The sequence below is a fragment of the Salmo trutta genome, chromosome 32 (assembly GCF_901001165.1).
Source record: "Salmo trutta chromosome 32, fSalTru1.1, whole genome shotgun sequence".
Classification (NCBI taxonomy): Eukaryota; Metazoa; Chordata; class Actinopteri; order Salmoniformes; family Salmonidae; genus Salmo; species Salmo trutta.
In genome coordinates this window covers 3,845,947-3,872,737 of record NC_042988.1, presented here as the reverse complement: position 1 = coordinate 3,872,737, position 26,791 = coordinate 3,845,947, and the positions used below count along the sequence as shown (strand labels likewise).

General features: G+C 41.7%; 1 protein-coding gene and 1 pseudogene across 1 annotated transcript; one reads left to right on the top strand and one right to left on the bottom strand.

Moving 5' to 3' along the window:
* Positions 1 to 24,695, top strand: part of LOC115170656 (heat shock 70 kDa protein-like) — a 29,281-nt pseudogene extending 4,586 nt beyond the window's left edge.
* On the bottom strand, positions 17,993 to 22,574 carry LOC115170808 (uncharacterized). Its single transcript, XM_029727113.1, has 3 exons — positions 22,274 to 22,574; positions 19,265 to 19,758; positions 17,993 to 18,723 (listed from the first exon to the last, which is right to left on the bottom strand). The coding sequence occupies exons 1-3, from the start codon at positions 22,515 to 22,517 to the stop codon at positions 18,193 to 18,195; spliced, it is 1,269 nt and encodes a 422-aa protein (XP_029582973.1). The 5' UTR covers positions 22,518 to 22,574; the 3' UTR covers positions 17,993 to 18,192.
* Positions 24,696 to 26,791: the final 2,096 nt, after the last annotated feature.

Genomic DNA, 26,791 nt, shown 5'->3' with positions numbered 1-26,791 from the left:
TTTGGATGTCCTGTACTCGTGCACCTGGGTAGCACAGGGTTTTTGACTTGGGAACCGAGATGTTTCTCACCGTAGAGCTGCGTATGATGACAGGTGGCGATGTTAAATGGGCCGGTCTCTCAGGCAGCCTCGCGGTCTGATGAGGTTGGGAGCTCCAAGGATCTGAACCCGAGGTAGAAGCTACCAGAGAGGGAGACAGAACAGAGGACGAAGACGCAGGCACTTCCGGATCCGATCTTGAATGGGAAGCCCCCAAGGAAGAAGGCGCTGGAACCTCTGGATCCAGGGCGGCAAAGCTGCTTCTTGTCTGTCAGGTCCGGGCTCAACACCTCCAAGGAGACACCCGTTGCCAGAGGACTCTGTCTTTGACTTCCACAGCGAGTGACGTATCTCTATGGCTGGTTGGTTGGGTCGAGAACAGCTTCGTTCTCCAGGGAAGGGGGAGACCCCTTCGGGGATGGAACCCTGCTGAGCTCTGTGGAGAGCCGACACTTCCACCAGACCAGAGCGGCGTCCAGGCTACTGGGGTGGAAGAAAATTAAAAAGTACGAGGGCGTGGATTCCCCAGTAGCTTGTGTAGGTTTGCTACTTGTTTGTTAAGCGTAGCCACTTCGCCCCTGTAGTCCTCCGCAAGCAAGCAGTTGCTACATTGAAAGTCAGTGCGGTCCACATTGTCCCAGAACAAAGGAAAGTAAACACAGCTCCTGCAGTGCTGGAAACGTTCAATAGCGACCTCCATTTGAGGCCGCCGAGCCAGCTAGGCTAGCTGGGATTCTGTGTCTCTCCCCCTCTGCGGAATCTGGAGGGATCCCGGGAGTATATGTATATGAAAACACTGTCAACTTTACAAAAACAATAAACCGAGGACTCTCGTTAAGCTTTTGTCAAATCAAATCAAATTGTATTTGTCACATGCGCCGAATACAGTGAAATGCTTAGTTACAAGCCCTTAACCAACAACGCAGTTTTAAGAAAATACAAAAAAAGTAAGAGATAAGAATAACAAATAATTTAAGACCAGCAGTAAATAACAATAGCGGGGCTATGTACAGGGTGTACCGGTACAGAGTCAATGTCAATGTGCGGGGGCACCGGTGTCAACATCATTGAGGTAATATGTACATGTAGGTAGAGTTATTAAAGTGACTATGCATAGACAATAACAGAGAGTAGCAGCAGCGTTCCGGGGGGGGGGGTTCAAATAGCCTGGGTTCAAATAGCCTGGGTAACCATTTGATTAGCTGTTCAGGAGTCTTATGGCTTGGGGGTAGAAGCAATTTAGGAGCCTCTTGGACCTAGACTTGGCACTCCGGTACCGCTTGCTGTGCGGTAGCAGAGCGAACAATTTATGACTAGGGTGGCTGGAGTCTTTGACAATTTTTAGGGCCTTCCTCTGACACCGCCTGGTATAGAGGTCCTGGATGGCAGGAAGCTTGGCCCCGGTGATGTACTGGGCCGTACGCACTACCCTCTGTAGTGCCTTGCGGTCGGAGGCCGATCAGTTGCCATGCCAGGCAGTGATGCAACCCATCAGGATGCTCTCGATGGTGCAGCTGTAAAACCTTTTTAGGATCTGATGACCCATGCCAAATAGGTTTTGTCGTGCCCTCTTCACGACTGTCTTGGTGTGCTTGGACCATGTTAGTTTGTTAGTGTTGTGGACTCCAAGGAACTTGAAGCTCTCAACCTGCTCCACTACAGCCCCGTCGATGAGAATGGGGGCGTGCTCGGTCCTCCTTTTCCTGTAGTCCACAATCATCTCCTTTGTCTCGATCACGTTGAGGGAGAGGTTGTTGTCCTTGCACCACATGGTCAGGTCACTGACATCTTCCCTATATGCTGTTTCATCATTTTCGGTGATCAGGCCTACAACTGTTGTGTCATCAGCAAACTTAATGATGGTGTTGGAGTCGTGCCTGAAAATGCAATCATGAGTGAATAGGGAGTACAGGAGGAGGCTGAGCACTCACCCCTGAGGGGCCCCAGTGTTGAAGATCAGTGTGGCGGATGTGTTGTTACCGACCCTTACCACCTGGGGGCGGCCCATCAGGAAGTCTAGGATCCAGTTGCAGAGGGAGGTGTTTAGTCCCAGGGTCCTTAGACTAGTGATGAGCTTTGAGGGCACTATGGTGTTGAACGCTGAGCTGTAGTCAATGAATAGCATTCTGACATAGGTGTTCCTTTTTGACCAGCTGTGGAGAGCAATAGAGATTGCATCATCTGTGGATCTGTTGTGCGGTGTGCGAATTGGAGTGGGTCTAGGGTTTCTAGGATAATGGTGTTGATGTGAGTCATGACCAGCCTTTCAAAGCATTTCATGGCTACAGACGTGAGTGCTACGGGTCGGTAGTCATTTAGGCAGGTTACCTTAGTGTTCTTGGGCACAGGGACTATGGTGGTCTGCTTGAAACATGCTGGTATTACAGACTCAGACAGGAAGAGGTTGAAAATGTCAGTGAAGACACTTGCCAGTTGGTCAGCACATGCTCGGAGTACATGTCCTGGTAATCCGTCTGGCCCTGTGGCCTTGCAATATTGACCTGTTTGAAGGTCTTATTCACATCGGCTGCGGAGTGCGTGATCACACAGTTGTCCGGAACAGCTGATGCTCTCATGCATGTTTCTGTGTTACTTGCCTCGAACTGAGCATAGAAGTTATTTAGCTCGTCTGGTAGGCTTGTGTCACTTGGCAGCTCTCGGCTGTGCTTACCTTTGTAGTCATGACTCTCCTGTGAGTATCCAAGGATCAGGTTACAGTGGATCAGCATTCAATAGAACCCTCTCACCCGCAGAGGGGGGAGGGGTGGATGTGGAGGTTTTATGACACCTTACGTCGATTGAAGACAGCAGACGATTCCTTTTTGGGTCTAATTTGGGCGAATGGAATGTCTCTTTGTGTTACAGAAGAGTTTGCCGCCCAAAAACATCAAACAATGGACACTGGGACAATATATTTCAACATCCGAATGTTGAATGATGAGAGATAGACATTAATTTTCCATATTCCACCTTGAGATGTCATTAAAATTGTTATAAAGACGTTATAACAAAAACATTGTAACTTCAAGAGCTTTTACACTATGTATATCAAGTTTACATACTTTACGTTGTGTAGAAAATATTCAGGATAAAGAGAATGTATTTTAGTGATGATAAGATTGAGATTTTAGTTCTCTAACGAGATCATAGTAAATTGTGAAACCTTGCCTCATAACTAGCCACGCCCCAGGGAGCGTGTCAGCATGACGTAAATGCCCCTTTTTAAAAAAAAATGTATTTAACCTTTATTTAACTAGGCCAGTCGGTTAAGAACAAATTCTTATTAACAATGATGGCCTACTAAAAGGCAAAAGGTCTCCTGCGAGGACGGGGGCTTGGATTAAATAAAATAAATTACTCACGATAAACGTTTACAAAAAGCATAACAATTATTTTAAGAATTATAGATACAGAACTCCTCTATGCACTTGATATGTCCGATTTTAAAATAGCTTTTCGGTGAAAGCACATTTTGCAATATTCTAAGTAGATAGCCCGGCATCACAGGGCTAGCTATTTAGACACCCAGCAAGTTTAGCACTCACCAAAGTCAGATTTACTATAAGAAAAATGTTATTACCTTTGGTGTTCTTCGTCAGAATGCACTCCCGAAAGGGTAAAGAAGGGTGACGAGCACGACGCATTTCGTGACAAAAAATATCTAAATATTCCATTACCGTACTTCGAAGCATGTCAACCGCTGTTTAAAATCAATTTTTATGCCATTTTTCTCATAAAAAAGCGATAATATTCCGACCGGGAATCTGTGTTTAGGTAAAAAAAATAAAGCATGGGATGGACTCGTGCACGCGCCTAAGCCCATTGTCCTCTGATCGGCCACTTGCCAAAAGCGCAAATGTGTTTCAGCCTGTGGCTGGAATGACATCATTCAGCTTTTTCCCGCCTTCTGAGAGCCTATGGGAGCCGTAGGAAGTGTCACGTTACAGCAAAGATCCTCAGTCTTCAATAAACAAAGGCAAGAAGCTCAAGGAATGGTCAGACAGGCCACTTCCTGTAAGGAATCTTCTCAGGTTTTTGCCTGCCATATAAGTTCTGTTATACTCACAGACACCATTCAAACAGTTTTAGAAACTTTAGGGTGTTTTCTATCCAAAGCCAATAATTATATGCATATTCTAGTTTCTGGGCAGTAGTAATAACCAGATTAAATCGGGTACGTTTTTTATCCGGCCGTGTAAATACTGCCCCCTACCCCCAACAGGTTAAATGGTGTAAAATAGTCATATGTTTGAGAAATTGAAGTAATAGCATTTCTAAGGTATTTGAATATCGCGCCACGGGATTACACTGGCTGTTGAGTAGGTTAAGAAACTGATTGTTAGAACTTAAGGCTCCATGGATTGGTGAGGAATTGAGCAACTGTATGGTTGAAAGAGATGGGGCAAAAGGAGTGGCTAATCAGTCTGGCTGCACATCTGACTGGCTTACTTATTGCAAATTGAGAAATGATGTGACTAAACTCAACAAAAAGAAGAAGAAACTGTATTATGAAGCCAAGATCAATGATATAAAGAATGATGGAAAAAACTTTGGAGTACTTTAAATTAAATTATGGGCAGAAAGACAAATTCAACTCCATATTTCATCGAATCAGATGGCTTATTCATCACGAAACTATTTGATGTTGCTAATTATTTTAATGGCTATTTCTCTGTAAACAAATTAACAACAGACTTTTAGCATGCTTATATAGAAGGGCACTCAACATGTACTGTACTGACACAAATGACTGATGATTGGTTGAAAGAAATTGATAATAAGAAGATTGTGGGAGTTGTACTGTTAGATTTCAGTGCAGCATTTATTATTGACCATAACCTGTTGTTGAAAAAACTTGTGTTATGGCTTTTCAACCTCTACCATATCGTGGATTCAGAGCTATCTATCTAATAGAACTCAAAGGGTTTTCTTTAATGGAAACTTCTCTAATGTCAAACATGTAAAGTGTGGTGTACCGCAGGGCAGCTCTCTAGGCCCTCTATTCTTTTCTATTTTTACCAATGACCTGCCACTGGCATTAAACAAAGCATGTGTGTCCATGTATGCTGATGATTCAACCATATACGCATCAGCAACCACAGCTAATGAAGTCACTGAAACTGTCACAACTTCCACCAAAGGTGGCTCCTCTCACTTTTCGGGCAGTGCTCGGCGGTCGTCGTCGCCGGCCTACTAGCTACCACCGATCCATTTTTCCTTTTCGTTTGTGTCTGTCTGTTTTGTTTTACATTAGTTAATTTCGGTGGGTTTATTAACCCCCGCTGCCTGCTATTCTTTGTGTGGGATTATTTGCTGTTGTTGCTACGATAGGGGTGCGTGTTTGCGCCATAGTTTTTTTTTTCTCACGGTCGTGTTGTACCGTTTGTAGTGTATTTAGGAGTAGAGGTTTCTCCTCCGTGTGTTACGTTTATTTCCCTATGTGTGGCGACTTCGTTGGGTGTGTTTCCCCACCTGTTGTTGTCGTGTTTGGGACGTTCTAATAAACGTTTGTGCTTCTGGAAATCCTTGCTCTCCTGTTCCTGACTCTTGCACCTACCTCTCTTAGGAGGCACGTAACAGAAACCCTTAACAAAGAGTTGCAGTCTGTTTTGGAATGGGTGGCCAGTAATAAACTGGTCCTGAACATCTCTAAAACTAGAGCATTGTATTTGGAACAAATCATTCCTTAAGTTCTAGACGTCAAGATGAATCTGGTAATGAATGATGTGGCTGTTGAACAAGTTGAGGAGACTAAATTACTTGGCATTACTTTAGATTGTAAACTGTCATGGCCAAAACGTATAGATTCAATGGTTGTAAAGATGGGGAGAGATCTGGCCGTAATAAAGAGATGCTCTGCTTTTTTGACACCACACTCCAAAAAAGCAAGTTCTGTAGGTTCAAGTTTTGTCTAATCTTGATTATTGTCCAGTCGTGTGGTCCAGTGCTGCAAGGAAAGACCTAGTTAAGCTGCAGCTGGCCCAGAACAGAGCGACACGTTTTGTTCTTAATTGTAATCAGAGGGCTGAAATAAATATTATGCATGCCAGTCTCACTGGGCTAAGAGTTGAGGAAAGACTGACTGCATAATTTCTTATTTTTTATAAGAAACAGTGTTGAAAATCCCAAATTGTTTGCATAGTCAACTTTTACACAGCTCGGACACACACACTTATCCCACCAGACATGCCACCAGGGGTCTTTTCAGTCCCCAAATCCAGAACAAATTCAAGGAACGTACAGTATTATATAGAGCCCTAATTGCATGGAACTTCCTTCCATCTCATATTGCTCAAATAAACAGCAAACCAGGTTTCAAAAACAGATAAAGCAACACCTCGCGGCACAACGTCTCTCCCCTATTTGACTTAGATAGTTTGTGTGTATGCACTGATATGTAGGCTACAGTGGCAAGAAAAAGTATGTGAACCCTTTGGAAATACCTGGATTTCTGCATATATTTGTCATAAAATTTGATCAGATCTTCATCTAGGTCACAACAATAGACAAACCCAGTCTGCTTAAACTAATAACACAAACAATTATACGTTTTCATGTCTTTATTGAACACACCATATAAACATTCACAGTGCAGGGTGGAAAAAGTATGTGAACCCTTGGATTTAATAACTGGTTGACCCTCCTTTGGCAGCAATAACCTCAACCAAACATGTTCTGTAGTTGCGGATCAGACCTACACAACGGTCGGGAGGAATTTTGGACCATTCCTCTTTACAAAACTGTTTCAGTTCAGCAATATTCTTTGGAAGTCTGGTGTGAACTGCTCACTTGATGTCATGCCACAGCATCTCAATCGGGTTGAGGTCAGGACTCTGACTTGGCCATTCCAGAAGGCGTATTTTCTTCTGTTGAAGCCATTCTGTTGTTGATTTACTTCTGTGTTTTGGATCGTTGTTCTGTTGCATCACCCAACTTCTGTTGAGCTTCAATTGGTGGACAGATAGCCTAACATTCAACTCCAAAATGTCTTGATATACTTGGGAATTAATTTTTCCATTGATGATAGCAAGATGTTCAGGTCCTGAGGCAGCAAAGCAGCCCCAAACCATGATGCTACCTCCACCATACTTTACAGTTAGGATGAGGTTTTGATGTTGGTGTGCTGTGCCTTTTTTTCTCCACACATAGTGTTGTGTGTTCCTTCCAAACAACTCAACTGTAGTTTCATCTGTCCACAGAATATTTTGCCAGTAGCGCTGTGGAACATCCAGGTGCACTTTTGCAAACTTCAGACGTGCAGCAATGGGTTTTTTTTGGACAGCAGTGGCTTCTTCCATGGTGTCCTCCAATAAACACCATTCTTGTTTTGTGTTTTACGTATCGTAGACTTGTCAACAGAGATGTTAGCATGTTCCAGAGATTTCTGTAAGTCTTTAGCTGACACTAGGATTGTTCTTAACCTCATTGAGCGTTCTGCGCTGTGCTCTTGCCGTCATCTTTACAGGACAGCCACTCCTAGGGAGAGTAGCAACAGTGCTGAACTTTCTCCATTTATAGACAATTTGTCTTACCGTGGACTGGTGAACATCAAGGCTTTTAGAGATACTTTTGTAACCCTTTCCAGCTTTATGCAAGTCAACAATTCTTAATCTTAGGTCTTCTGAGATCCCTTTTGTTTGAGGCAAGGTTCACATCAGGCAATGCTTCTTGTAAATAGCAAACTCAAATTTTGTGAGTGTTTTTTATAGGGCAAGGCAGCTCTAACCAACATCTCCAATCTCGTCTCATTGATTGGAATCCAGGTTAGCTGACTCCTGACTCCAATTAGCTTTTGGCGAAGTCAATGTCGGTCTGTGACAGACAGAAAGTGTTTTCTGTTTAAAATCTATTAATTATTTTAGATTAATGGCTATCAAATCAAATTCAAATCAAATGTATTTATATAGCCCTTCGTATATCAGCTGAAATCTCAAAGTGCTGTACAGAAACCCAGCCTAAAACCCCAAACAGCAAGCAATGCATGTGAAAGAAGCACGGTGGCTAGGAAAAACTCCCTAGGAAAAACTCCCTAGAAAGGCCAAAAACCTAGGAAGAAACCTAGAGAGGAACCAGGCTATGAGGGGTGGCCAGTCCTCTTCTGGCTGTGCCGGGTGGATATTATAACAGAACATGGTCAAGATGTTAAAATGTTCATAAATGACCAGCATGGTCAAATAATAATATAAATCAATGTGCCACCGTGATGAAACCTACACTCTCCTGCTGTGGTACGATGTAACGATTGCAGGCATGTGGTTTGTCAGTGGCTGTGACATAGGCTTCTGCCAGGAGTTGGACAGTCAGACGAGCAAATTAAATGATAGGAAGGGCATCCCAGTGGTTTCAGATTTCACATCCTATGTCACACAGGCTCAGAATATACTACACTGTTTGTGGAAACCAGGGCTATTGCTCAATGCAAGCCATTTGAACTTTGAAAGTCCTTGAAATAAAAATAAAGAAAAACCCTTGAATGAGTAGGTTCTAAAACGTTTGACCGGTAGTGTATTTGGGCTACAGAAGTGCCATTTCTTACCGAACTCTACAGCTTCCATCCGAAAAAAGATTCTGGGAAATGACGTCAACACATACTGGAGGAGTTACTGGCTAGCTGCAAGTGGCTAGCTTAGCTAATGAACTAGCTATATTGGTCGCGGTGAGCATTACCAGAATGACACATAGATGAAATTGCACACCCCATTTCTGTTTGAAAATTGAGAAAGAGGCGGAGTTGGACAGTTTTTCGTGTCCCAAGTCGACCGTTAAAGTAAATTTCCTGCAATTCAACATATTTTGCCATTTCTTATGACATGTTCATATTTTTCCTGGGGGGGTTGGGGGGGGGCGACTACGACATGTCCCCCCAATCCCCTGTGGCAATTTCACCTATGGAATATGGGCCCTGGCCTGTCAGCATGCTGGCTTGTCATCAATGCCACTCCACCTGAAATGCAACAAAATATAAGAATTAGCTTAGTCGGTAACTTAGCTAACTAATGAAACACTCATGTAAATGTTTACAATAATAAATATGAAAAAAACAGCCAATTTGCAGTGAAATTAAGAGGTTGCCTGACGACTCAAACTGAATTCTTCCTCTGTTCTGTGTTCGCTACGTACTTCAGTCTGAGACCTCCATCGTTGAAGTTGTTTGTGGTGAAGTTAAAGTGGGGGGTGTTGTACAAAACAAAGTAATCAGCGATTGGATCATCTCTAACCAATCAGCGTATCAAAGCCAACGACACATTTTCAAAACGCTGCTTTACCCACGTGTGTTCTGGCTCTTGCCTGACCCATAGGTTTCTGGGACCAATCAGAACGGTTAGAATGTGTTCGCATTCTGGAAATCGTCTGGGAGGTACTCAGATCTACAATCATTGCAGAGAAGAAACTAACGTCCGTGGTCATGGTGTTGCGCTTGGCCAGAGCAAGGAGTTTGGGTAGCCAGACAAATTAGGGTGGGCATTTTTCTTGAAAACTTTCAATCACCATTTTGCCACAACTTTGGAAGTATGCTTGGGGACATTGTCCATTTGGAAGACCCATTTGCGACCAAGCTTTAACTTCCTGACTGATGTCTTGAGATGTTGCTTCAATATATCCACATAATTTTCCTACCTCATGATGCCATCTATTTTGTGAAGTGCACCAGTCCCTCCTGCAGCAAAGCACCCCCACAACATGATGCTGCCACCCCCGTGCTTCACGGTTCACGGTTGGAATGGTGTTCTTTGGCTTGTGCGCCTCCCACTTTTCCTCCAAACAAAACGATGGTCATTTTGGCCAATCAGTTCTATTTTTGTTTCATCAGACCAGAGGACATTTCTCCAAAAAGTACGATCTTTGTCCCCATGTGCAGTTGTAAACCGTAGTCTGGCTTTTTTATGGTGGTTTTGGAGCAGTGGCTTCTTGCTTGCTGAGCGGCCTTTCAGGTTATGTCGATATAGGACTTGTTTTACTGTGGATAGAGATACTTTTGTACCTGTTTCCTCCAGCATCTTCACAAGGTCCTTTGCTGTTGTTCTGGGATTGATTTGCACTTTTCACACCAAAGTACGTTCATCTCTAAGGAGACAGAACGTGTCACCTTCCTGACCGGTATGACGGCTGCGTTGTCCCATGGTGTTTATACTTGCGTACTATTGTTTGTACAGATGAACGTGGTACCTTCAGGCATTTGGCAATTGCTACCAAAGATGAACCAGACTTTTGGAGGTCTACAATTCTTTTTCTGAGGTCTTGGCTGATTTCTTTTGATTTTCCCATGATGTCAAGCAAAGAGGCACTGAGTTTGAAGGTAGGCCTTGAAATACATCCACAGGTACACCTCCAATTGTCTCAAATGATGTCAATTAGCCTATCAGAAGCTTCTAAAGCCATGACATAATTTTCTGGAATTTTCCAAGCTGTTTAAAGGGACAGTCAACTTAGTGTATGTAAACTTCTGACCCACTGGAATTGTGATACAGTGAATTATAAGTAAAATTGTAAACAATTGTTGGAAAATGACTTGTCATGCACAAAGTAGATGTCCTAACTGACTTGCCAAAACTATAGTTTGTTAACAAGAAATTTGTGGAGTGGTTGAAAAATAAGTTTTAATGACTCCAACCTAAGTGTATGTAAACTTCCGACTTCAACTGTAAGTTAAGCAAATCGCCTTATTTTTTGAGATATTTTTAAATGCTCCTTTAGAGGTCATTCAATTCAATATTCATCAATAATAAAAAAACTGTTTCTGGCTAAAGAGACAAGACTAACAAGGGAAATACTGAACTAATAGTACAGGTACACTACCATTCAAAAGTTTGGCATCACAGAAATGTCCTTGTTTTTTAAAGAAAATTATTTTGAAAGAAAATTTGTTGTCCAATAAAATAACATCAAATTGATCAGAAATACAGTGTAGACATTGTTAATGTTGTAAATGACTATTGTAGCTGGAAACGGCAAATGTTTTATGGAATATCTACATAGGCGTACAGAGGCCCATTATCAGCAACCATCACTCCTGTGATCCAATGGCACGTTGTGTTAGCTAATCCAAGTTTATCATTTAATGGACAAAAAAGTTGCCTTTCTTTCAAAAGCAAGGACATTTCTAAGTGACCCCAAACTTTTGAACTGTTGTGTAGATAGCAATAAAAACGATACTACAGAGATACAAAATAAGTTAGAGGAAAATCAAAAAGAATTGGAGGAACGTAGTCAAGAATGATCTAATTTAATCTATTACAAAAATAAAGCAAACTTGATGGAATATGGAGAGAAACGCACCAGGAACGCTAACTAAAATATTTTGCAGAAACTCGTTACTGAGAGTCATCTATGATTCTCCAAATTATATTTTAAGAGGAAGCTAAATATTTTAAGCAGATGTTCTCTTTTCTGTCTCATCCTTACTGTAAGGAATTATTTCCACATAATAAAAAAAAGGAAAATTCATGTACAGAAAGTGCGAAGGCCAAATTACAGAGGACTAACTTTTTGAGGCTATTAAATCCTTTCAGTCTGGAAAACCCCAGGGCTTGATGGCATACCGGTAGAGGTATATCAAGCCTTTTTTTGATATATTCAAAGCTCCATTGTTAGCTGGTTTTAACTACTCCTATAGAAATGGTAGTCTGTTAGGTACTTAGCGAGAAAGTCTGATTCCACTATTATTAAAACAAGACCCAGATGGTAAATTTAAAGATCCATTCTATCTTGAAAACTTCAGGCTTCACACTTCAATGTGTGATGCAAAAATACAAGCAAAATGCACAGCAAGGTTTTACCAGGTATTGTTAATCCTGATCAGACAGGTTTTTTACATGGATGATATATTGGAGATAATATACAAAAACTACTAGAAATAATAGAATATCATGAAACATCTAAGAAGCATTTATAGCGCATTTTGAAAAGGCCTTTCAAAACTGGATTTTATTTATAAATGCCTGGATGTTTTCAATGTTGGTGATTCTCTTATAAAATGAGTAAAAGTAATGTATAACAACCCCAGGTGTAAAATAGTAAATAACGGCTGCTTCTCAGAGAGTTTTGAATTGTCAAGCGGAGTTAAACAAGGGTGTCCACTGTCACCATATCTATTTGTTATAGCCATCGAAATGCTAGTTATTAAAATCAGATGAAATATCAACATTAGAGGATTAGAAATCCAAGGCTTAAAAACAAAGGTGTCCATGTATGCCGATGACTCAAGTTTTATATGAAGTCCGCAAGCTAGATCCCTGCAATATCTCATTGAAGATCTAGATAACTTTTCTGGACTCTCTGGACTAAAACCTAATTATGAGTGTACAATATTACGTATTGGATCTTTAAAAAATACAACTTCTACACTACCCTGCAGTTTACCTATAACATGGGCTGACTGTCACAACGTCCACAGAAGGTGGCGCCTCTCCCCGGTTGGGCGGTGCTCGGCGGTCGTCGTCGCCGGCCTACTAGCTGCCACCGATCTATGTTTCAGTGTCTGTTAGTTATGTCTGTTTTAGGTTGCACCTGTTTCGTGTTTGTCATTAGTGGGGGGGTATTTAGTTTGTCTGTGTTTAGTTAGGATTCGTGCAGGATTGTTTTATGTTACATGTGATAGGGGTCAGAATTTATGTACGTAGTTGTTTGTGCTACGTGTTGGATAGGCATTAGGGTTGCCGGGCTGCGCCCCGTTTAACTTTGAGAGTAGAGTCGTTCTCTTAGTTTATCTTTTGTGCACCCTGCCTTGGATTTTGGATTTTTGCCCCTTGGCAGTATTAAATACGTTTTTGTTCAACGGACCTCAGTCTCCTGCGCCTGACTCATCCCTCCTGTTATTTACTGCCCGTGACACTGACGGTGAAGTAGACATGCTTGGAATTCATATCACAAAATACATAAATGAGCTCTCCACAATGAATTTCAAAAGACAACTTGTAAAAAATAGACAAGATCCTGCAACCATGGAGGTAAATACCTGTCTATGGAAAAATTGCCCTGATTAACTCCTTAGTCGTATCTCAGTTTACTCACTTACTTATGGCGCTGCCTACTCCTGATGATTCGTTTTCAAATCATATGAGCAAAACATATTTGGCTTTATCTAGGACCCTAAACCACACAAGATAAAGTGTGCCTATCTATATAATGAATATCAATTGGGTAGGTTGAGATTATTAAATATAAAGGCACTAAACCTCTCTCTAAAAGCTTCACTTATTCAAAAGTTTTACTTGAACCCTAAATGGTTCTCAAGTAGATTACTAAGAAAAGCTCATCCATTATAAAAAAAGGTCCCATTTGCCTTTGTGCAGATTGCCATGTCTCATTTTCGATTAATTGAAAATTATATATTTTTCAAGGTATCTCTATTTTTTAAACAAGCATTGCAGAGTTGATTACAATTTTAATTCCCCCCCCCCTGAAAAGATAGAACAAATATGATCTTTTCTCAAGTATGTCTGCATAAAGCAGTGACATCTAAAAAGCTTTGAATTAATCAGCACCTTGGAGAGTGCTGTCCGTTTCACCATCATATGACTTGCCTGTTTACTCCGTCTGCTGCGCTGCTATGTTGTGTTAGACACTTTTTTTCTCAATGTGTATCTCGGAGCCCCCGGGACCGCCCAATTTACAAATTAAGCACTGCTCTCGCATACAGAGATCGGAAAACGATCAAATGCATGTGTGCTTATCGTAGTGTTTACCATCCGGTACATAGCACAGAACCATCCTTGCTTCTGATCGACGCAGAGACCTAAGACTAGCTAGCTAGCCAAGGCTTGAGTAATTAAAAACAATTATAGTAATTTTAAGCTAGCTGTCCTCCGGCTACACCATGGTGCTATCCTAGAGTGCTGTTGAGGCTACTGTAGACCTTCATTGCAAAATAGTGTTTTAATAAATTATTTGGTGAAGTGATTTAGTATAGTTTTATCTAAAAAGGATAACCTTTTAAATGTTTAAAGCATTTTTGTAATGAAATTCACTGAAGATGGTCCTCCGCTTCCTTCACTGTCATTCATGATATCAAAATTATAGTTTTAACCATGTTTTGAGACTATATACCGTTTGCTTACATTGGAGTAAAACAAGATCATATTTTGGGTTCTGGTGGGGTGCGACAGTTGAACTAAGCTCATGAGGCGTTTACACGTTATATTCTTCAAGAATCAATGGATACATATAAGTCCAAAAAATGTATGTAGCAACTGCTGATTGCCAATTTAAAGTCTGCACATTGGACAAACTATATATCAATGCCAATTGGAGACTATCCCACTGGAAGAAGAGGTCAACCACCTGAGGTGTCAACTGCCTGTCTCTGCCACCTCAGAAAAATAAATGCCTTGACCTCACCAAGGTAGTGAAGGGAGAGGGAGGCAAAAGCACCAGTCAAGATCCAGGTGGGGAAACTACTGGCAGACCATGCCAGGGCTGCCCACAACAGAGAATAAAGAAAGTAGTTTTAGGACTATCTTAAAATACTTGTCTCACCTCCACATTATGCAATACAATTTAGCCTAAGCTATGATATTGGATAGCCTATTTGTATCAAGTATTTATTTTCAGTGTGAATGACAGAAAGTAACATTTTTGTTCAAATTATTAACAGGCATCAGGACGGTGCATGTAATGGTGTTCTGTAATGACTGTATTTATGCTCTGCAACCACATTCTCTGTGTCTACATTCATAGGTCATGGACAGGACACACCAGACAGGACCCACCGGACCTAAAGCCATCATCTTGGGTGGTGCGCACCCCAGGCTGGCAAACTTGGATAAGCTGTTATTTGTCTTTGATGTGATGTTCCTCAAGATGACATTCTGGTGAAATCAATCCTAATTTATTCTGTATGTACATAATCGGACTACCATAATTCTATCTTCAGTTTAACTGTATAATATCCTACAAAAGCAAATTTGATGGGTAGCCAGGCTGGGACTCCCTATGACAATCAGTCCTACACCTTTGTCCAGGGGTGTCAAACTCAATTCCTGGAGAGCCACGTGTCTATTGGGTTATTTCCTTTGAATTCATTTTCAATTAAAGACCTAGAAAACCAGGTGAGAGGAGTTCCAAAATAATAAACCCAGACACTTGCCTCTCCAGGAATTTTGTTTGACACCCCTGCCTTAGTCCTTACATCAAGAGGTCTAAGCATAACAATACATTTTAAATGCCCAAAACAATACATTTTAAATGCCCAAATTCAGAATCAATTGGGCTTCCAAAAATAATATGGTCACTGGGATTTGTTTATTTTGATTGCATTAAGATCTACGGCCTATATAAACAGCAGTATGGCCTTGATTTTAAGTCCCAATGAGGGGATTTGATCAGGCTGGCCCAGGCATCCGGGTGGGAGATTTCACCGGGTGAAAAGTGATTACATTCGTTTCGAAACCCGGCTTCCTCCTGGGCGTGAGCCGGGTGAAATAGTGAAGTCGGCTTAAAACAAAATGGACGTATGTCAAGCACGTAGAGTATTGATTACAACATATGCAAAGTGTTTGCTCTTGATAAAAACACATATTTGCTTTATCTGCCTTAAACTAGTTTAATAATTGGAATATTTATGGAAAATACAGTGAGGGAAAAAAGTATTTGATTCCCTGCTGATTTTGTACGTTTGCCCACTTACAAAGAAATGATCAGTCTATAATTTTAATGGTAGGTTTATTTGAACAGTGAGAGACAGAATAACAACAAAAAAATCCAGAAAAACGCTTGTAGTTGTAGAGGTCAGACGTTTCTTGTAGTTGGCCATCAGGTTTGCACACATCTCAGGAGGGATTTTGTCCCACTCCTCTTTGCAGATCTTCTCCAAGTCATTAAGGTTTCGAGGCTGACGTTTGGCAACTCGAACCTTCAGCTCCCTCCACAGATTTGCTATGGGATTAAGGTCTGGAGACTAGCTAGGCCACTCCAGGACCTTAATGTGCTTCTTCTTGAGCCACTCCTTTGTTGCCTTGGCCGTGTGTTTTGGGTCGTTGTCATGCTGGAATACCCATCCACGACCCATTTTCAATGCCCTGGCTGAGGGAAGGAGGTTCTCACCCAAGATTTGACGGTACATGGCCCCGTCCATTGTCCCTTTGATGCGGTGAAGTTGTCCTGTCCCCTTAGCAGAAAAACACCCCCAAAGCATAATGTTTCTACCTCCATGTTTAACTGTGGGGATGGTGTTCTTGGGGTCATAGGCAGCATTCCTCCTCCTCCAAACACGGCGAGTTGAGTTGATGCCAAAGAGCTCCATTTTGGTCTCATCTGACCACAACACTTTCACCCAGTTGTCCTCTGAATCATTCAGATGTTCATTGGCAAACTTCAGACGGACATGTATATGTATTCTTGAGCAGGGGGACCTTGCGGGCGCTGCAGGATTTCAGTCCTTCACGGCGTAGTGTGTTACCAATTGTTTTCTTGGTGACTATGGTCCCAGCTGCCTTGAGATCATTGACAAGATCCTCCCGTGTAGTTCTGGGCTGATTCCCTCACGATCATTGCAACTCCACGAGGTGAGATCTTGTATGGAGCCCCAGGCCGAGGGAGATTGACCGTTCTTTTGTGTTTCTTCCATTTGCGAATAATCGCAACAACTGTTGTCACCTTCTCACCAAGCTGCTTGGCGATGGTCTTGAGCCTTGTGTAGGTCTACAATCTTGTCCCTGACATCCTTGGAGAGCTCTTTGGTCTTGGCCATGGTGGAGAGTTTGGAATCTGATTGATTGCTTCTGTGGACAGGTGTCTTTTATACAGGTAACAAGCTGAGATTAGGAGCACTCCCTTTAAGAGTGTGCTCCTAATCTCAGCTCGTTACCTGTATAAAAGACACCTGGGAGCCAGAAATCTTTCTGATTGAGAGGGGGTCAAATACCTTTTTCATTAAAATGCAAATCAATTTATAACATTTTTGACATGCGTTATTGATTTTTTTGTTGTTATTCTGTCTCTCACTGTTCAAATAAACCTACCATTAAAATTATAGACTGATCATTTCTTTGTCAGTGGACAAACGTACAAAGTCAGCAGGGGATCAAATACTTTTTTCCCTCACTGTACATGTTGTATGTCTCAATGCTTATGTACATAAGGTATTTAAAACATTTTTTTATCAATTTGCTAAAATTTCTAAAAACCTGTTTTCGCTTTGTCATTATGGGGTAATGTGTGTAGATTGATGAGTATTTTTTCCCAATTAAACCATTTTAGAATAAGGCTGTAAAATAAAAAAACGTGGAAAAAGTCAAGCGCTCTGAATACTTTCCTTAGGCACCTTATGTTGTTGCACTATACACTACATTGGATCTATCTTCATGTCTTTTTTCTTTCCTGCTGCCAGGACCAACCACCTGCCTGGCTCAGAACCAGTCCTGCCTGGCCCAGTCCACTGCTTCTTGCCCCTCACTGTGCTGGGTAACACAGGGTCACAAACTATAACGGGCTGGAAAAGTAAATTAAAGAAGTTGTCAGTGAGTTTCAAGATAGTAGGTAACTGGCTATGCAGCCTCAAAGACAAGAATAGGCACACAAAAAGGGCAAGGACATCATTTCTAACCAGTATGCCTTCCTACCATTGGGGCCCAGGATAGTGGAAGTGGCTTCTAGCTTTATACCTGCCTCCATAAGGCTACTGAGTGAGTGCTGCACTGTCCTCCTAGTCACCCTGGCTGCCTATTTAGCGATTTATGGATACAATAATTAATAGGCTACACCTGCATGCACTGTGTTTTATTTGCTAATGTACACATGCCCTGTTTTTTAATGTAATAATGCACTGTTGTGTGTTTTAAATTAAAGTGTGCTTGATGTATCTGACAGCACAAATTAAATTCCTTCTGGGAAAACAAAGTTAGTCACATGTTTTGCTATGAAGTGAGAGAGTTTTGGCTAGCTATTGGCGTGAACTGTGACCAGCCTCCATCACTACTGTAAGCCCAGTATTCTAATAAAAATATACTCTATAGTACTTTTTCATCAACATCTTTGTGTTTTTATTAATAAAATATTTAAATCCATTTATTTTATTTTTTTCAAAATGCAGATTTGTATTAAGATACTGTACAGTGTGACAACAGGACAATGAGAGTTACTGTAGGCAGCTGTTTGTAATCATCTCAGCTAGGAAAGGAAGTGATTATGAGATCGGTCTGCAATATGCCTAATTCCTTAGATAAGCGAGAGCAGTCCATGTCCAGACTTCCTCGGTGACCTCAAGTACTCATTTACTCTGTCTTTTATGTTTTTTCGGGTTACATCACTCATGGAAGGAAACTTTTGAGACACAGTGGTCCTGATGAACATCCGGAGGTTCACTGGCAAGCCAAATTTTCCTCGTGATCCATCCCAGTTGGTATTCTGTTCCCACTCGCGGTATCTCTCTTCGCTTACGCATGCACGGAATAGCAAAACAGCATAGCGGTCCGGACGGCCCCCGCTGCGGTTGGTGAGCAGTTCGTCATATTCTGGCGTCAGATGAGGAATGGAAATGTCAGGATGTACCTTCGAGCGGTATACATTTGAGCGTTTTGGGTAAAGAGTGCCCTGCTGCTGGGCGTGAGCATATTCCTCCCCCTTCCTCTTTTGGCGCCATGCAATGGACCGGGGCACAGCTGGGCGGTGGAAAGGTGGTGAGGAAAGAGTGGGGTCCAGGGACTGGCTTGCTGTGGCCTGGCCTGTGGCAGCAGCGGGGCCTCGATCCTGCAGGGCAGACGCAGAATCAGAATACCTAGAATTCTACTTTAATCTATTCATATACCTTCTCACTGATGGCACTAAATACTCAAGTTACTTTCATGGGATTCCCTTTCATTTAACAGACCTGCTGCCATTTCAATGCTCCATTTTCCCTTATGTGAGTCTTCTGATGTTTTATGAGAGTACCCTTTACCTTACAGTAATCATCACAGACCTGGCACTGGAAAGATTTCTCATCATGAGTCTCCATGTGCAGGTTCAGATTATATTTGCAAGAGACATATGTGAAAAAAAAATAAGAAGACATTTCCATTTAATCAAATGTGTGTCAACGTTAGTTTCAAGATCTATTAAAAACGTTTTTTTTTTTACTTAAAGTATTCTACGCACACACACACACACACACACACACACACACACACACGCACACACACACAGGTTCTCTCCCACTAGCATGCACTCTGATCATAACAGAAAACGTGGTGTGAAAGGAATCCCCACATAACGTGCCACAATGAAGACCAGCAGTACCAATTTGACTGACCAGTGCGCTCTTTGATTCCGGTGGCTTTGACCCTGATGGAAGCTCTCCACACGCCACACGATCTACACTGAGGTTTACTCTGTTTTCACGCTGAACAGCAGAATAGTGATTAAATGCAGAGAGGGGCTGAGGTTCACTGGTTGGTTCTAATGACATGTAGCCCTCTCCATCAGGTTCTGTTTTGATCTGTTCCGTTGAAGTGCTTGGTAGAGAGGCTCCCCGTTCATATTCCACACTTTGGGTTTGGTAAATATGTGAAGGCTCGGTTGAGACCTGATTCTGGCACAAGCTTTTGACACAAGCAATTGTGAATATAACATTAGGGTCTTTTGACTCCAGAGCATGAAGCTGTTCTCTCCCATGACTGGTCCTGAGCTCCTGCTCATTAATCTGTGTGGGCTCTGGGTCCTCCTGCCTCAGACTGGGGCTCAACTCCTGTTCACAGTGCTGCTGCTCAGGGGGAACCTTTTCAGAGACAGTGAGCTGCTGTAGGTCTGGAGGAAGGATGAAACGGATGACTAAGTGAATTCAGCTGACAACAATAATAAGCCAAGACAACATAATTGTGACACCCCCCCCACACACACCTGTGAAGCTATACATGTACTTGGTTATTTACTTAAAGGGTGTATATGAAACAAGTGGTCATGGAGAACGAAACCCTTCACCAGGCACCACAGCATTGTTTTGTTTATTGATGAAAATTATATCCCTAAAAATGAATCAAGAGGAATTTTAAACCAACGGTTTACAAAGTAGTTTTGAACGCTCGGGATGTTTGGCGTTCTGAAAAAATGGACTTTGACGTTACTCGAGGAACCAGTCAAACAACTGCAGCATACTAACCAGAACATGTATAAATATTTGTCATGAAATCTATAGCCCACTGCCTAACACCAGAATTAAGATGGACCTGCCTATTCATTCATATAGGCATCTGATTCTAGAAATACAAATAAATCTATTTTGAGCATCCATATGCAACATCCATATGCTCAATGGCTTGCGGTTCACATTTGCAGTGCTGATCATGCAATGCATGCTAGCAGCCCGGGAGCTACATTAGTGGACAACCTTACCTACTTCGGTGCATAATAATCACCGTAGAAAAATGCATCATGACCTCATTTAGGCCTACTGGAACATGACAGGCAGCCAAAAGTAGGCTGTCTTTTAATTACTAGTTATTGATTTATTAAAATCAGCGTAGCATTTCTGTTGTCAATACTGCGACCACAATACAGTAGCCTAGTAACTACAGTAGCGTAGTTGAAAGGTGGCTGTAGCAGTGGAGACGAGGGAGCTCAAGTCTATTAGGTTCGTCCATGTTTGGCCGGGGTAGGGCCGTCATTGTAAATAAGAATTTGTTCTTAACTGACTTGCCTAGTTAAATAAAGGTAAAATAAAAAAATTATAAAAATTTTACAAGCGGCACCTGGCCAATCAATCAGGCGGTTCATTTGAATTTAGAAAATGCTCCGTTACTAAAATGAGTAAGTCGTTTCGCTCCATGAAGTAACCCAATAATGTGTACACTGGCATCTTGTCTATTTCAAATCTTCTCTCATTAACAGATAGGTGGGTCCACCCAAAAGTGCCGCACGGCATGACGACACTCACCTGTCTCGATCAACGAGAGAAGATTTGAAATAGACAAAATGGCGGTGTACACATTGTTGGATTACTTCATGGCGTAAAACGTTTTAATAAATGGAGCATTTTCTAAATTCCAATGAGCCAACTGCAACTGAACACAGACGTTTTAGAAGATACACGTTTTGCCGAATCGAGAATGAAGAGTAGCGCCGAGTTAAGGTTGGCCGAAAATTCTCTGTGCTAGCCAAACCGTACTATCCTGTAACGGGTCATGAGAATCACGTTAGCCTGTTACAAATCTATTTACACTTAAAAATGATAAAACGCAACAAGTTAGTCCTATGTTTCATGAGCTGAAAAAAAAAAATCCTAGTAATGTTCCATACACAAAAAAATAATTTCTCTCAAATGTTGTGCACAAATTTGTTTACATCCCTTGTTAGTGAGCTTTTCTCCTTTGCCAAGATAATCCATCCAGTTGACGTGTGTGGCATATCAGAAACTGATTAAACAGCATGATCATTACACAGCTGCAACTTGTGCTGGGGACAGAAAACATGCAGATTTGTCACACAACACAAATGCCACAGATGTCTCAAGTTGAGGGAGCGTGCATAGACATGCTGACTGCAGGAATGTCCACCAGAACTGAACCAGAACTGTTCCACCAGAGAATGTAATGTTCATTTCTCTACCAACGTCTTTTTAGAGAATTTGGCAGCATGTCTAACCTGGCTCACAACCGCAGAACACGTGTATGGCGTTGTGTGGACGAGCCGTTTGCTGATGTCAACGTTGTGAATAGAGTGCCCCGTAACGGTGGTGCGGTTATGGTATGGGCAAACATAAGCGACGGACAACAAACCCAATTGCATTTTATCTATGGCAATTTGAATGCACAAAAATACTGTCTACCATAAGCCGCATCAAACGTTGTTTTAGAGAATTTGGCAGTACGTCCAACTGGCCTCACAAACGCAGACCACGTGTAACCACACCCGCCCAGGACCTCCACATCCAGCTGAGGAGTATTTCTGTCTGTAATAAATCCCTTTTGTGGGTTAAACTCATTCCGATTGGTTGGGCCTGGCTCCCCAGTGGGTGGGTCTATGCCCTCCCATAGCTGCGCCCCTACCCAGTCGTGTGAAATCCATAGAGGGCCTGACTCAACTAAGTAAAATCGTTGAGTTTATCTTTTTTATTCATTTGCCACCAGTTTAGCGACTGTTTTTCTGCAAATGCACGTAAAAAGTAGTTTGAAACAAAGTTTAACTTTTAAAATGAGGTGAAATTAGATTGCTATTGGTTGTGAATAGGCTACTGGATGGGTGGTTGCCGAGTTGTTTTCTAACAGTTGTTTTTCCTGCTAAAATGTTTCATATACACACATTTTAATCAATTAACGTTACTAACCCGATCTATGCAACTTTATATCTGGTTTAAGAACGATATCAAGCAGCCTCCGTAGCTTCTCGTTCTCCTCCTTCGAACGGTAGATTTCTTCCTGGTACTCTGCCACCGTTTTTTCAACAGCCCCAAATATCTCATCAGCAACTGCTGTTAATCGTTCATTGAGAAGCACTCTCAGCAACGATATTTGAGCCATTTTCGCAGAATGAAAGGCGTTGTTCTGTCCCATCCGAACAGAATTCCACATGTTCTCTCTTGCTACGGAACAGCACAAAACAATGAAGTGTGCGCATGCTCTGTTCCTCGTTTGTCCACTGAGCGGCTTGACAAAAGTTTCATTACCGCCACCTGCTGTGGAGTTTGTGTAATGGGTTATCTGATTCAACCGTGGTGTCCAAAAAGCGACTAGTAGCAAAGATTTGAAATGAATTGATCCATGAGTAATAATAATAATTGCCTTTAGATGTTATTCCACGTTGGACACTTAAGCAATAAGGCCCGTGGGGTTGCAGTATATGGCCAATATACGATGTATTATGGCTGTTCTTAAGTTACAACGCAACGCAGAGTGCCTGGATACAGCCCTAACTATGGTATATTGGCAATCTCCCACAAACCCCTGAGGTGCGTTATTGCTATTATTGCTATTATAAACTGTTTACCAATGTAATTAGGTATACAGTCTGATAGAACATGGCTTTCAGCCAATCAGCATTCAGGGCTCGAACCCCCCAGTTTATAATAGTCAATTATTAATTTGTCAAAGTTCATGGCACAAATATTCTTCCACAAGTACTTCTGGACAGGTCTCCGTGCTTCTGTAACCGAAAGACCACTGCACAGGAAGCTGCGCTCTCATTGGTCAGTATAGTAGAGCCCTGCAGTTGCATGAATTTTAAGCCAAGCCCCACCCATGTCCGCAACGTTCAGGTCTTACCCTACCCAGGCCCGATTACTACTGCCAAATTTAAGGCCCGGCCCTGCCCGAAACCCGATATCAGAAATAACTTACTCCATTAGTGAATCCATTAGCTGCTCGTCTCTGTCTCCCTCGCTCCCTGCAAGCTGCTTACTCTGCATACGCTCTGCTTATGGCAGCTCTGGGTCTGTGAGTATCCATAGCAACGTCGGCTCCGCTTGGGCTGCTTTGTTCCATAATGAGACGAGGGAGTAGTTAGCTGAGCTACTTTTCGTCACTCTAAACTCCGACAAAACTCAAGGAACATTATTATTTTCTGTGAAATAATCTCCTGTTTTTTATTTGATGATATTTAAGCACTTCTGACACCGTGTTATGGTCTTAGTCAGATATGACCGTACAGCGCTCTACAGGCTCGGGCCGGGTAGCAGAGCTCTACAGTGTAGTCAGAGAGTTGAGAAATGTCGAGAAATCAAAAGGGATGATATAAATTCATTCAGTTACAAACATCGACTCAATGAGAACACTAAAGAGAGAAGAAAGTAAGTAAAAAGAAGAGCGACCTTAAGCTACTGCCCTATACCTTTCAAAGAGACTTCTACATTCACAAACTGTAAGTAACTTTCAGTATTTTCATAAATGGCTGTAACAATTGGGCTATAGGCTTCATAGAAATCAAAACTGATGCAATTTTGATTGTGTAGACAAAGCCTTAGCTATAACATTATGGTTTGTTAGAATATTTGGTTTAAGCTCTCTGGAATCCCCCCTGACCCACGAGGAATCCCTCAGCTTGAGGTGCATGACTTTTAACATCGACGCCAATGGCATTCTGAACGTATCAGCGGTAGACAAGAGCAAGGGCAAAGAGAACAAGATCACCATCACCAACGACAAGGGGCGGCTCAGCAAAGAGGACATTGAGAGGATGTTGCATGATGCCGACGAAAACAAAGCTGAGGACGATGCACAGAGGGAGAAAATAGCAACCAAGAACTCCCTGGAGTCGTACACCTTCAATATGAAGAGCAGCGTTGAGGACGACAACGTGAAAGGCAATATCAGCGAGGAGGACAAGAAGAAAGTGGTGGACAGGTGCATCCAGGCCATTTTCTGGTTGGAGGACGACAAAGAGGAGTACGAGCTTCAGCTGAAGGAGCTGGAGAAAGTGTGCCAGCCTATCATTACTAAGCTATACCAGCAAGGAGGGATGCCTATAGGTAGCTGTGGAAATCAGGCACGGTGCAAGTTCTGGTGTCGAGCCCCCAAAGACTCAACCATTGAAGAGATTGACTGAAGTGAGGGACTTGTATAATGGACTTTTCAAAATGCATTAGTACTGGTTGTACTGTAAAGAGACAGTGGATAAACCGGTTCTCTAAATGGGTGGAGAATAATCTTTTTTTAACATATTAAAAGAAGAAAGAAAACACACTGTTGATGTTATTATGTCATTTAATTTCGTATTGCATTGCTGGACATTGAACATAAAATGTATTGAAATAAGTTTATTGGTATGTTGGCTGTTGCCTTCTCATCATAGCAGATTCAGTATTCACATATATAATTTTTTGGGACACAATACCATGAAATATTGTAAACAAAACTTTGATCGACAGCTAAACCACCAGAAAGAGAAGAGCAGGTGAAGACACCTTAATAGCCACTGTTTATAAACTCTTTATTCTGTGATAATATCAGATAGAATTACTATGGTCCTTCTTGGAAAAATAGGCACATTTCTGGTTATCCCAAAAGAAAAATCATTACATTTCTGGCACATATTGTGCCAATATAAAAACGAATAGAGGTCACATTTTTCTTATTTTATGCTTAATGGTGTCAAGCTCAGAGAACCAAATATAATTGATTTGGAATATTTTAAATTCCTTGGGTCACTGAAGGAAAGTACCAGATGAAAACCGTAATTTTACTCTAATGTACAGTACCAGTTAAAGTTTGGACACACCTACTCATTCCAGGGGTTTTCTTTATTTTTACTATTTTCTGCATTGTAGAATAATAGTGAAGACATCAAAACTATGAAATAACACATATGAAATCATGTAGTAACAAAGTGTTAAACAAATCTAAATATATTTTATATTTGAGATTCTTCAAAGTAGCCACCCTTTGCCTGATGACAGCTTTGCACACTCTTGGCATTCTCTCAACCAGCTTCCTGAGGTAGTCACCTGGAATGCATTTCAATTAACAGGTGTGCCTTGTTAAAAGTTAATTTGTGGAATTTCTTTCCTTCTTAATGCGTTTGAGCCAATCAGTTGTGTTGTGACAAGGTAGGGGTGGTATACAGAAGACAGCCCTTATGGTAAAAGACCAAGTCCATATTATGGCAAGAACAGCTCAAATAATCAAAGAGAAACGATAGTCCATCATTACTTTAAGACATGAAGGTCAGTCAATATGGAAAATATCAAGAACTTTTAAAGTTTCTTCAAGTGTAGTTGCAAGATCCATCAAGCACTATGATGAAACTGGCTCTCATGAGGACCGCCACATGAAAGGAAGACCCAGAGTTACCTCTGCTGCAGAGGATATGTTTATTACAGTTACCAGCCTCAGAAATTGCAGCCCAAATAAATGCTTCATAGAGTTCAAGTAACAGACACATCTCAATGTCAACTGTTCAGAGGAGACTGCGTGAATCAGGACTTCATGGTCGAATTGCTGCAAAGAAACCACTACTAAAGGACACCAATAATAAGAAGCGACTTGCTTGTGCCAAGAAACATGAGCAATGGACATTAGACCGGTGGAAATCTGTCCTTTGGTCTGATGAGTCCAAATGTGAGATTTTTGGTTCCAACCGTTGTGTCTTTGTGAGATGCAGAGTAGGCAAACGGATGATCTCCGTATGTGTGGTTTCCACCGTGAACTATGGAGGAGGTCATTTATTTAGAATTCAAGGCACACTTAACCAACATGGCTAACACAACATTCTGCAGCGATAGATACGCCATCTCATCTGGTTTGCTCTTAGTGGGACTATAATTTTCTTTTCAACAGGACAATGACCCAACACACCTCCTGGCTGTGTAAGGGCTATTTAACCAAGAAGGAGAGTGATGGAGAGCTGCGTCAGATGAGCTGCATCAGACTCAATTGAGATGGTTTGCGATGAGTTGGACCGCAGAGCGAAGGAAAAGCAACCAACAGGTGCTCAGCATACGTGGGAACTTCTTCAGTACTGTTGGAAAAGCATTCCAGGTTAAGCTGATTGAGAGAATGCCAAGAGGGTGCAAAGCTGTCATCAAGGCAAATGGTGGCTACTTTGAATAATTGTTTTATTTGTAATTTTTTTATTGAACCTTTATTTGTTGACCTTTTTTTTGGTTACTACATGATTCTATATGTGTTCTTTCATAGTGTTGATGTCTTCACTATTATTCAACAATGTAGAAAATAGTAAAAATAAAGAAAACCCCTTGAATGAGTAGGTGTGTCCAAACTTTTGACTTGTGTAGTACTGTATGTCTTTTCACATATTATTCGCTCATCCCATGACAATACGGTAGTTGGAACTGGGAAGAATAAGGGAAAAGTCTATGCAGTCGTCGGCATTAGGAAGGATGTTTACGTAA